The sequence below is a fragment of the Pundamilia nyererei genome, unplaced genomic scaffold (genome assembly GCF_000239375.1).
Source record: "Pundamilia nyererei isolate P.nyererei 1_Seehausen unplaced genomic scaffold, PunNye1.0 scaffold00096, whole genome shotgun sequence".
Lineage (NCBI taxonomy): Eukaryota > Metazoa > Chordata > Actinopteri > Cichliformes > Cichlidae > Pundamilia > Pundamilia nyererei.
In genome coordinates, this window is record NW_005187497.1 from 1,368,389 (window position 1) to 1,380,685 (window position 12,297).

Consider the following 12,297-nt stretch of genomic DNA (forward strand, 5'->3'; position numbering starts at 1 on the left):
TGAATTGTAATCCAACTGTTCTGCCACTATAGCTGCTGTTATTAGGACATAAAACATGATAGTTTTCTGCACAGAGGTCTAGTACACAGTTTAGTGAACACTTTTATAGTAAGGACTTCCAAGAAACACTTGAGTGTCAAAGTGTATAAGCTTATAAAGGAAGACTTTATGGTTTTAATATGAGATTATATTAGATTATAATTTAAAAAATAAAAAAAAAAAAATTTCTTCCTGGTTATTTCATTTCTGAATGTTTCAAATATATTTTCAGAAATAATGTTGTCTCCATATGTACACACAATTGCATTCACATCACCTGGAGCTGAGCATGTTTGGTTTAATGGATGGATTCCATTAAAATGTGAAACATTTTTTATTGATATCTTTCAATTTCCACTTGATTTTATACGAGAACGGTGTTTTTTTTTTTTTTTTTTTTTTATGGGAGTATGTAAGTCCCATTCCTATTAACAGTGTGTGTTCACGTTGTTCCAGAGAACGAAATAAATGTTTCGTTATAATGTATATATATATTTTAACTTCACCCATGTATTTAAAACAGTTTCAGGCCTCGCAAAAGCTGAACTAAATTCTATAAATAATTAAAAGTTTCAGTTTCAGTAACCTGAATTTAAAACACACACGCACGTCAGCCTTTGAAGTCGTGCGACTCAATTACATGAATGAGCACGGTTATACCTTTAAGTACCCCCTCCCTTCACTTCAGGCTTTACTATCTGCGGTTGCGCGTAAGCCCTCATTGGCTGTTGCTGATAATCGGTCAACAAGAGGACCGGAGGGATACAGGAGGGCACAGGGCAGCATGTTTACAGCTGCTTATGCCCGTAATTAGTTGCCCGGCACAACCGAGTCGCTGTATGAGGTTATTTAAAAAAAAATTTAGTTTTTTTTTGCTGCTTTGGTTTTTTGGAGACACCGAGCTCTTGTGAGTGCCGTCGATAATGCTTTTGTGTCGCACAGCAGCGGCTCTGGATCTGGCTTTCAAGTCACCGGGTTCGTCTCTGCTGCGAGCCAAAGCAAGCAGACTGAAGGATGTTACTTTGACGCTGCGCACGGACCACTCGTTTCAGCGACACCGGTTTTCCTGCGCATCCGTCAGGCGTGTCTATCTGCCCTCCGTGCACCTGGGTAAACAGCACCCGGAACTCATCCAGAACTGGGACACATCGTCTACGTTTGTAACCAGCACGGACTGGGCGCATTTGGACTGGGTGGCTGCTGTAGCTGTGCGCCGTGAAAGCGCTGAATGTACAATCCTCAGGCAGCCGCTGGTTTTCACACACCGGCGCCCAAACAGCAGGGGGGACCCGGCGGGTAATGTTTTGTTTACGGGTAACTGGGACGTTTCCAGTCGCCGCTGCTCCACTAGGACCATGCAGACCAGATCTTCATCCACACAGGCTGCCACTAAGAAGAACGAGGAGCAGACTGACGACGACAAAGGGGTAATTTCAACCTTTAACACGAGCACAGCACGTTTTAGAGATCAACCGGTGAGCACACCGTCCTGGCCTCTATCACCCACAAGCAACAGATTCAAAACATGTTTATGAATTATGCAAAACAGCAGACGCTTTTCTTTTTGCATAACAGCCCTCATGTGAGCGAGCCTGCTTGTTATACAACACTACACGACGCGCACAGCTATGTGGGCCGCCTGCCTTTGCAGTGAATCCACGGTGGTGCATGTATAATTGACATGACTTCGACAAACCTGTACTCGAAGCAGCACATGTGTCATTTTCAGAGCATGTTGGATCACACTTTGCAGTGTCAACAGCGAGCGTGCTCCCACGGTGTGTGAGTGGCGCTGAGTCACTCTCACCAAACATCTGAGCACTTTTAAACTTCGCCTTGCACGTGCTCTCGGTGGGTGGTTGTGCGAGTCAGCATCCGTGATGCTAAAAGAGCTGAAGGTGTGTGGGCACAGGTCAGGTTATTACCGTGCGCTGTGTAACAGGTCACGCTGGATTACATTACCATCATTTTTAGGTGACTCAGTAGCACATGGACACACCTACAGTGCTACAGTGGGCATGCCAAGATCTCAAGAACATGCTGCCTTGCTTTTTACCTTGTTCAACATCTCACTAGTTTATTAGAAGAGCAGCAAACAAACGCATGCAAGGATCTGTCCTGATAAAGAATCATTTATCAGTTTAAGGTTCTCATATATGAGAATTTGTTTTTGGACAGATTTAAATGATGCTTTTTCTTCTCTTTGACTTTTTAGTTTAAAAACTTAAACAGTTAGTTGAGGCTGACAAATGTATAAGGGAAATAACCAGGTTGCAACGTTACCCTTACATGGGATGGGAATGGCATTCAGTTTGATCTGGACACAAAGAGAATAAAATCCTTAAAGGATGTCGTGTCCACTTGACATATGGTGTAGATCTTTGTTCACTTACACGTCATCTTCTGATTGGTATGCACTTACATTCTCATAAAACTCGATAAAATATGAACCTTTTATTAGCAAGAAGCTAATACAAGTAAATCACCACACTGTTTTATTTTGTGAAGCAGAAGAATTGGATTCAGGTTGAGAGAAAGTGATTAGATTTGATGCAGCGTTTAATACTGTTTTCCCTTTAACTCAGAAATAGGCTCTCAGAGCCTGATGGTTTTCAAAATCTGATGCCTATATTACCCACAATGCAACTCAACAGTAAACAGGCTTTCATGGGTGGAAAAATGATAGTAGAATAATAGGAATGGACTACAGGGCTTTGGGAACCCTGCATCGATGATCATTTTTCATGTAGCTCTCTGTGGAGTCAAGTCATTTCACATTTAAAGCAACGCTCCCTAAGACATGTAAACGGCTGTATAAACTGTAGTTCCCTAAATGAAACCATAAATTAAACAAGGATGGTTAAATGAAACACACACACCCACAGGAACCTGCTTGAGTGTAACTGTGTTTCAAGGACACCTAGCAGGCACTTTCTGGGTTCTACTTCAGTCTCTAATGAGAGAGAGTTCCTGTTTTACTGTTTCTCTCCTGCTGTATGGTGTGTATGGTTTTAGTGATGTTTTAAAGTGTCACATCCAAAAGATGAAAAAGGTTATTATGTTGATAATGTCCACGTTAATATCATAATCGTCTTTTGTAGGCTTTTGCATGAGTAAGCGAGTCATTCTGTGACTCCCAATCCAATTTTGTCAGGGCTAATTATTTTAGTACTAAAGATAATTAGTACTAATGATACTACTTCTAGTAGAAGATAGTATTGCGATACAGTGATTTTGCAATACAATACTTGATACATTGCACTGTTAAAGAAAATTGGAAAAAAGAATTGTGAGTCAGCCAGACACCGATGCTGGTAGTCCTGGCTTGCAGTCTCTGCTCCCCAAACTGTTCACACAAAGTTGGGAGCATGAAATTGTCCAAAAAGTCTTGCTATTCTGAAGCATTAACAGTTCCTTTCACTGGAGCTAAGGGGCCGAACCCAACTCCTGAAAAACAAGCCCACTCCATAATCCCACCTCTCCACCAAACTTTACACTTGGCACAATGCACTCAGACAAGTACTGGTCTCCTGGCAACCATGAAACCCAGACTCGTCCATTGGATTGCCAGACGGAGAGGTGTGTTTCGTCACCTCCAGAAAACATGGTGATGGTGTGTTTTACACTGCTTTATCCAATGCTTTGCACCATGCTTGGTGATGTAAGGCTTGGATGCAGCTGGTCGACCATGAACCTCTCTACACTCTGTTCTTGAGCTAATCTGAAGGCCAAATGAAGTCTGGAGCGATCGACTCTGAAGAAAGTTGGCGATCGCTGTGCACTGTGCACCTTAGCACCTGCTGACCCTGCTCTGTGATTTTTACCACGTTGCAGCCGATGTTCTAACTAATGTTCCCAACATTCCCCATCATTTCCACTCCGTTATAATACCACTAACAGTTGACTGTGGAATATTTAATAGTAAGGAACTCTCACAACTGGACTTGCACAGGTGGTATGCTATCACGGTACCATGGCACAACATCACCAGATCGTGAGATCTTTATGCAGACTGCTTCTACAAACATTTGTATGAGTAGGTGCTTCATGAGTCTTCTACACCTGGGGCTAAGGAATTGATTGGAACACCTGGATTCAATGATTTGGATGGTGTGAATATTTTTGGCAATACAGTGTATAAAGCCAGCTCACTGATTAGCTTTTCCACTTTGTCTTTGAGTTTTCTCTCCTTGACTGCGATTTAGGTGGCTTCCTTTCTCTTTAACCCTCCTTCATTTACGTCGTAAGCACCAAAATGAGTCACAAAGCAGGGACGGAACCCCTTTAGAGTGTTGTAATAAAATAGCCTATCAATTACCTAAAGGAACCGATGTGATATATTGATTGGCTGGGTCAAAACAGTCAAAGTTTTGCAGAGTTATGGTCACAGACGCACTTGCTAATGTGAGACGAGATGCATTAAAAGCTAAAGATGCATTTTCAGTATGTATTAAAACATTTCCATAGAAATTGTGGCAGTGTAGTATTCGTCAGTTTTTATGGCCACAATAATCGTGCTGTGAGAATCTGACAGCCCTGTGCATTGCATGTGAGTGTCTCTTTATCCTTGCTTGCATGTCACATGTGTTTTCATGCCTCTGAAAAGCTGTTATCAGACACAGCAGTCCCACTGTTCCCCTCCTATACACCCTCCCTGGCACAACTCCCTTTAGCTGCTCGCTCACATGACCCTCCCACAGCGTTGCCTTCCTTTACTTTTAGCTTGGCCTTTCTTGCCTCTGAAAAGCAAAGGCCTGCTCCCTCACCCACCCCGGACTCTGCCATTGTCCATTGTTGGCAGCCCGGTGAATGTATTGCCAAGCGTGTGGCTTCATCCAGGAGCTTGGGCCAAAATTTAGCAAGACAAATTGTAGCCAAGAGAAAAGATAAGCCTGTTTTCCCCCCCCCATCTTCCCTTCTTCACCATTGTTACTGCTTTCTTGATTAAGTGGCTGACTAAAACCCACAAAGAGAGTCTGCAAGCGTAGTCTCAGTGCAGCCTAAAAAGCAGAAAGGGACATGAATGGAAGTTACTGTATGTAAAGGCTAAATGTCACACATAGCAATGAATGGCCTTCCGTTGCCTCTAACGGTCCTAATTTTTAAAAACAACCAAACATGTCACATTTGCAGATGTCTCAAAGACCATTCAAACTCCATATAAAAGCACACACATCCACATCCCTGCAGGATTTTAGATTATTGCTTAGCTGCTAGCTGGACAGCTAGCTACATAAACACGTCAAGCTTAGTGGCACAATAAGCAGTCTTTTTTTGAACATGGTGAAAAAATAGCTGAATGCGCCTGGGAGGTATTTCCTGTTGTGTGTGTGTGTGTTCCTCCAGAGGAAGATCAAGTTTCCTCTTCAGCAGAGAAGATATTTGAGTAACCACTGGTCACAATAGCCCCAAGTCATCTAATACTAAGCTGCTCCATTTAGTCTCCCATTTAGTCCAGTATAAATAGGGAGAAAATACTTTAAATTAGAAGAAATTTTTAATAATGTATGCATTATGATAACAGGGTGTGCAACACTCACAATAGTTTCTTAGACAGCTTTTGGCTTCAGGGTGTGCCTTTTTAAAAACGTTAAAGCTGTGAAAGTCAGCTGTTCTTTATTATTCCAACAAGGAGTCCCAGCCTTCATGCAACTCTTGTCTTTGTTTTGTGGAGCAGTGCTGTCACTCAGACAAATGCATTCAGATGATTGATAATTGTAGTATTCTACTTAAACTTACAGTATAGCATTCTGGATAATGTACAGGGCTCGTAGTAACGCAGTAAGTAGTTCTAAAGACCAAGATGCTTTTACATGGAATTATTTGTAACTGTTACAGCAAACAAGACACTTATTTTTATTATTATTTTAGTTTTACTCAAATCCGTTCTATCAATGTGTTATTAAAGCCTCATGAGTTTTCTGTGTGGAGAGAAAAGTAGGTTGACACAGATTCTCCGTGTAAACACACCTGTATCATTACATGTCTGAACAAATAGTCGAAAGTGGAAAAAGCGTGCCATGCTCAGAGGATTGTGTTTTTATGTTTCTGATTAAATGGACAACTTGCTCGTTGATTTCTAATTTCATGCAGGTTTCAGTTTTGAGTCCTGATGTTTCGATATGACGACGGCTGTAAATGAAACAAACCAATACTGTAATATACGCATATATAAGATGTTTAATACAAGGTATGGCTTCCTCTAGAACAGTGTTTTCCAACCACTGTGCCGCGGCACATAGGTGTGCCGTGGAAGATTATCTGGTTCCACCCGATTAGTATTCTAAGCCAGCGGTCCCCAACCTTTTTTTGCTATGGACCAGTTTGTCAGACAATATTTGCACGGACCAGCCTTTTGTCGCAGATAAATACAACAAAATAAAACCAGATCCGGTACCAAAAAAAATAAATAAAGGATTTATTAATTTATTCATCAAAGACCCCCTGATCTAAAAAGGCCCGGGCAACTCTTGCAGTGTGGGCTCGGGCATAGTCCTCAAACGACTGCAGGTTGGGGAGCTGCCACAAGAATGGCACAAATACGGTTTAAGGCATTCTCTGGATTTCTGCTCCATCAGATATCCACCAAGAACACTGTGCTCTCATGGATATGCAAAGCTGCAGCAACAGCCCAGAGATGCTTGCAAACAGCCGGGCTTCGGTGGTAGCACTGGTGACAGTGTTGTGCAAATTCTGGGCTTTTGTGCTTTGATGGCTTAAGATTTCAGTAAACTGAATCATTTCTAAGGTGTGTAAGTGAGTTCTTTCGTGTTCAGTAAACACATTCACACAATCCATTTACTAAAAGCTGAAAACTACTCGCAGATTTTATTTATTTTAATATATATTTTTCAAAAGAAAGCTTTTTCCTATAGATTCAAATGATGTACTTAAACATTGATTCAAAATAAAGGTTGAAAACTTATTTCACAACACGAAACTTGTTTCTTTTTGAGCATCTGTTGAAGCTCTTACTGATATAAAACCATTACGGCCTTAGCCATAAGGCCAGATGGAGGGTTGTTTATTTACATACTGTTTCCAAATGCAGGCGTTCTCAAGTGTCCGCCGTCGCTGCTCTGCTGCAGTCTGCCGTCCGCTGTGGCCTGAATGTCGTTATTGTGTGTTGCAGTTTACTAATCTGCTTCACACACACTGAGTGACCTGCCTGCTCCCTGTTACGTGTCGGGCAGCTGGACTGTGTCTGGTGCTTGTTCATCTTGGAGTGGTGCGTGTCTGGGCTCACAAACGCAGCCCGACGTGTGTGAGAGGCTCTTTGTGTAGCACAAAGTGACTGACATTAAGTGTGTGAGAGGGAGAGTGATAATGTGATTCACTTAAACAACGCAGACGCAGCAGCCTGTGTTTAATCAGCTGACTCGGCTGCTCCTTGAATAGGAGGGTCATAAAAATCGTCTTTGTTTGACCAGCTTGCTCCACATTATAATAGTACTTTCGTTTCTATATCTGTCCTAACAAAACAAATATGGCATGTCAACATCATTTCCAAGATACGACTGTTTGTGCAGAGTTCAGGCTCACTAAGGAAAGTTATTTTGATGTATTTACAGTAACCTTTCACCTGGATGCTTTGAACGTTGCAATAAGACCAGCATGTTAAAACCAGGCACTACAACCACAGCTCCCGGTAGCTAACCAGCTAAGCAACATTACTCTGTAATTACATACACAAGTTAAACGTGCTGACAGCACAACAGCAATGGTGGAAAGATGGAGGTGATGTTGTGTAGTTGTATTGTGTTCTTCTTTCTTCTTTTTGTTTTTATGGATTCGGCTTCCAAACCTTTACACACCTGTTTAGTAAAGCAGTTCAGTTATCTGCAGATACTGTGTATAGATCCACAGCACTAGTCAATTCCACAGTTCCATGTGTTGCCAGTGATTGTGCTCTTTGGCTTTGTTGTGCTTGATGTCATAATACTCATATCAAAGTGATCTGCAGTTGTATTTGAATGGAAAATGAAATAACTTCATTTTAATTCATGGCAAGCGTCTTCTCTTTTTTGCCTTGCAGTCACCGTCTTTGTTGTTGCTTCCTATAGCAACAGAGACGGTATCAGAGTCCATCCTCCCGTTTCATGTTGTGCGTCTCATGTTTTTGTACAGGATGTTCAGACTTTAAAGGAGGCTTCTACTACGTCATCGGAGAAGAGCCTGGAGGACAGAGAGCCAGAGGGAGGGAAACCCAACAAAACCCAGCAGCTTAAGAAAGTCTTCAAGGAATATGGAGCAGTGGGAGTTTCCTTTCACATCGGGATCTCTCTCATGTCTCTGGGAATGTTCTACATGCTAGTATCCAGGTAACAAAATGTCCGGTCACTGCACGAGGCATTGGCGTTTACATTTAAGATTTACAGAGATGAGGTCAAAGACTGATCAAATTGACTTACAAGTGGAAGTTTAAGTCACCTCATATACTTAAAACAGTTTTACACCTTAGAGAAAATCTACAAAGAATACCTCAACACTTTTAAAGTGATCTGTTTTTCCCTTCTTACTGATGCCTAAGCAAAGGGAGCTACTAAAGCTACTATGTTTCAATCTATGATGAAAGTATCCCATTACAGCCACCTTTTAGAGTCTAAAAGATATTTACTATTCTAAAGAAAAGGCAGAGACAGTTCTGACATTTCTCCAAAAAACAATTCCCAACAATTAATCACAAAAATGTAACAATGTCATGTAGTAGCGACACTAAAATCTGATGTGGGGCAAAAAAAATGAACATCGTGTTTCATTGCTCGACAGTAATGGGTCCTCAAAGAATAGTCTTTGTAGATGCACCAAACACTAATCAGATTTATGGAGAAGTCTTTAAACTAGAGGATTTTCTGCTTTCTATTAACTGTGAAACAACAGTCCTCATTGATCCACAGCTGAATACCACATTTTCTGAAATCCTCTCGCAGCCATTTGGGACAATGTAGGAAATCATTAACTGAAGCGAAAACAGTTTTTTTTAAATTTTTTTTTTTTATGTGCTTTTGCAATGAGGAACATAGATTGGCAGTAAATGGGACCAATTCACGAGACAATAGCAAAGTATAGACAGTCAGCCTTATTACATTGGCGCTGGATGCAGACAAATTCATGCTCAAGTTTAATTTACTCATCTTTCAAGGATTTGTTGTTGTGTGACTTGCAAAATATAAAGTCCTTGCGTTCTGTCTGTTGACAGTCATAGACGGTTAAAAGTCAAACGGCACAACACACCCCTACTTTATCAGCTCAAACTATTTTCTGTCTGGCCAGAGGCACGAATACCAGAGAGGCCTGACAGATATAATCTGAGAGCTTGGAGATTTCCTTCTGTAGCTGATAATGACCCTTGAACTGAAAAATGACTCTGCAACTGTTGTGCATTATCACTGTGCAGCCACAGCGCTCAGGCATGTGGTGTGCTAATACAGGGCTGTGTGCTGAGCACACAGAAGCCAGAGTGCAGACAGATCGCTTTATATAGCTGACTCAAACTGTGTGTGACTGTGTGCTGTAATGACTGACTCATGTTGGCACATTCTTTGCATATTTGCTTCCCAAAGTAGGTCGGGTCAAAATTGCAAAACTATATCAAAACTTTTCTCATGAAGGCAGTGGTGCCTGTAGCCTTTTAAAGGCAGATCAGAAGTCATGTGCTAATAGCTTCAAGTTAAGAACACGTGAAGTTAAAAAAAACAAAAACAATAAATTCTCTATTGTAAACAGTCCCCCCTAGTGGAGATCAAGATGAATTACAACTTTATGCAACAGGCAATGAGGAAACCAGTTTTAAAAAGATGTTACATCATATTATTTCTGGTCTATGCTAATTCACTACTAATGCTGCAGCAGAAAATCCTAATATAGTTTTTATTTATGTATTTAATTATATTTTAATTCATTTTTACATTGAAAAATCAATCACATAATAATAATAATAATAATACAACATTTCATTTATAGGCGCCTTTCAGACCCTCAAGGTCACCTTACAGTAACACGTAAACATACCATAAAAAACATAAGAAAAATGTGAATATATAGCAAACATGGTCATCACGTCATTCTTTATTTAAAGGATTATGATGATAATGCAAATGTGCTGCATGGCCCAATATATTGGGGTGTGTGTGTGTTGGACTATTTTCACTCATGTGATTAAAACGTTTTTGGATGCATTTGGACAAAGACACATTTCTCTGTATCTTTGCCTCTGTGCACAAATCAAACAATCAAGGTGTGTGATTGAAGTACAAACCCTCAGCTTTAATTGTAGGACTGCTTCTTATTTTGAAATGGTCAAAAGTAATCGGACAGTTTGCTGACGAGCAGTTTCATAGCCAGCTTTCATAGAGAGCTTGTTCCTCCATTGTCCATGGTGTACTATTCGATAGCTATCAACTAATATATAGGCTATTAATTTAAATACTGTTAAATTGCATTTGGTAGCTACTCACATAATCAAAATCTAAGTAAACCTCTCAGACAGAGCCAAAATGTGAGATTGATCAAATCAGCAATCATGTGCATTCTTAAATAGAAACAATGCAACGGCCAGCAACACTGAAAGTCCTGCAACCATAAAAGACAACTAAAGTGGATGATTTTGGAATTAAAGGTTAGTCAAGGTTAAAGTAGTTTTTGAACCCCCAAAATGTGGGACTGTATAAATAAATGGCTTAATACTTAAACAGTTAATGCAATAATTTGGTAAAAATCCCAATATTAAAGCTTAAAGTCTAATTGGTTCAATCATGGCGCCAAATCACAGCACCTGTCGCATCAAGGCGCTTTATATTGTAAGGTAAAGACAGAAACAAAACAAAAACACAGAGAAACAGCAAAAAACACAACAACTACAAGCAAGCTCTTGGTGACAGTGGGAAGGAAAAACTCCCTTTTAACAAGAAGAAACCTCTGGCAGAAGCAGACTCGGGGAGAGGCAGCCATCTGCTGCGACACGGTGGGAGGGAAGGGAGGGAGACGGGACTGATTTAAAATCCATTTGTAGTGTTTTGCAGAGGCACACATAAAGAGTACTGTGGACCTAACTGTGTATATACACACAAACACCTTCTGGTCCCAACTTACAGATTTCCTGTGATTTGTGTTCCCAGTGGGATCGACATGACTGCCATATTGTGCAAACTGGGCTTCAGCGAGGCATTCGTTCAGTCCAAGATGGCCGCTGGAACCAGCACATTCGTCCTGGCCTACGCCATTCACAAGCTCTTCGCTCCTGTTCGCATCAGCATCACTCTGGTGTCTGTGCCTCTAATTGTGCGCTACTTCAGAAAGACTGGACTCTTCAAACCTCCCACACCTGCACCCTGATGGCCCCTCCTCTGCTGCCTCATTGAGTAACAAACCTCTTTAAAGGCCTAATGCCTGTAAATCTTTATTCATCTGGCTTCAAACTGAAACACCTTCACATTTGTGAATTCAGGTTCCCTCGTCATTTATCGCTATAACAGATCGAAGTGATCAAATGCTTTACTGTGGTTTGAAGTCTTTGGCTCATCAAACATAAGGACTTAAATGTATCAAATATTTATTTGAAATCAGAAGAGTGAACAGGGATTGTGTTATTTTTAATTAAACTGTCAGATTAAGCTAATCTCTCCTGCACCGTTCTCCAGCAGCTGACTCGGCCATGTTCTGGTGTTTTGCTTGCAACCCTCTCTGCTCATCTTTACCTTTCTTCTCACCTGACTTTTTAGTCCTCCTTTTTGCCGTTTGCCTTCTCTCTCTCTTGGCATCCATTTCCGATCCCTTCAGTCTTTCTGGAGGCTTTGTTCTTTTTTTCCTTTCTTACAGTTTCCCCCAAATACAAGAACGGAAGCAGTAACTGCAACGTCACTAATACGAGTGAAGCTCATTGCAAACTTTGGATGAAGAATGTTGAATCATTTGTGTTTCCTGATTTGAGTATTTAATTAAAGAGAATTTCTCTTTTATATTTGGGTTGTTTTGTGTTGTTGTTGAACAATACCACATCACCTTCACACATATCATCTTACCATATCCTTTGGCAGCTCTGTTCATATTTAAACAGAACAATGAGCAGAGAGAACTGTAGTGCTACTGAGTGCAGTTTGATTATATAACCTCTAATTTACAGTTGCTTTCTTATTTAGAGCCCTAATGCGAAATTTCCAGCACTGAAAGTTGTTTTCTTCCCGTGCAATGCAAAAACCAGAGTACCGATTATAAAAAGTAATAACAATAATAACACAAAGTTTGAGCTCAATCTGCCAA

At 40.8% G+C, this 12,297-nt stretch overlaps 1 protein-coding gene across 1 annotated transcript; it reads left to right on the forward strand.

Annotated features, from left to right (window-relative positions):
- Positions 1-746: 746 nt before the first annotated feature.
- On the forward strand, positions 747-11,998 carry fam210b (family with sequence similarity 210 member B). The gene is made up of 3 exons (XM_005740029.1): positions 747-1,466; positions 8,167-8,360; positions 11,157-11,998. Exons 1-3 carry the CDS (start codon positions 963-965, stop codon positions 11,371-11,373), a joined length of 915 nt encoding a protein of 304 aa, XP_005740086.1. The 5' UTR covers positions 747-962; the 3' UTR covers positions 11,374-11,998.
- The last annotated feature ends 299 nt before the right edge of the window (positions 11,999-12,297 follow it).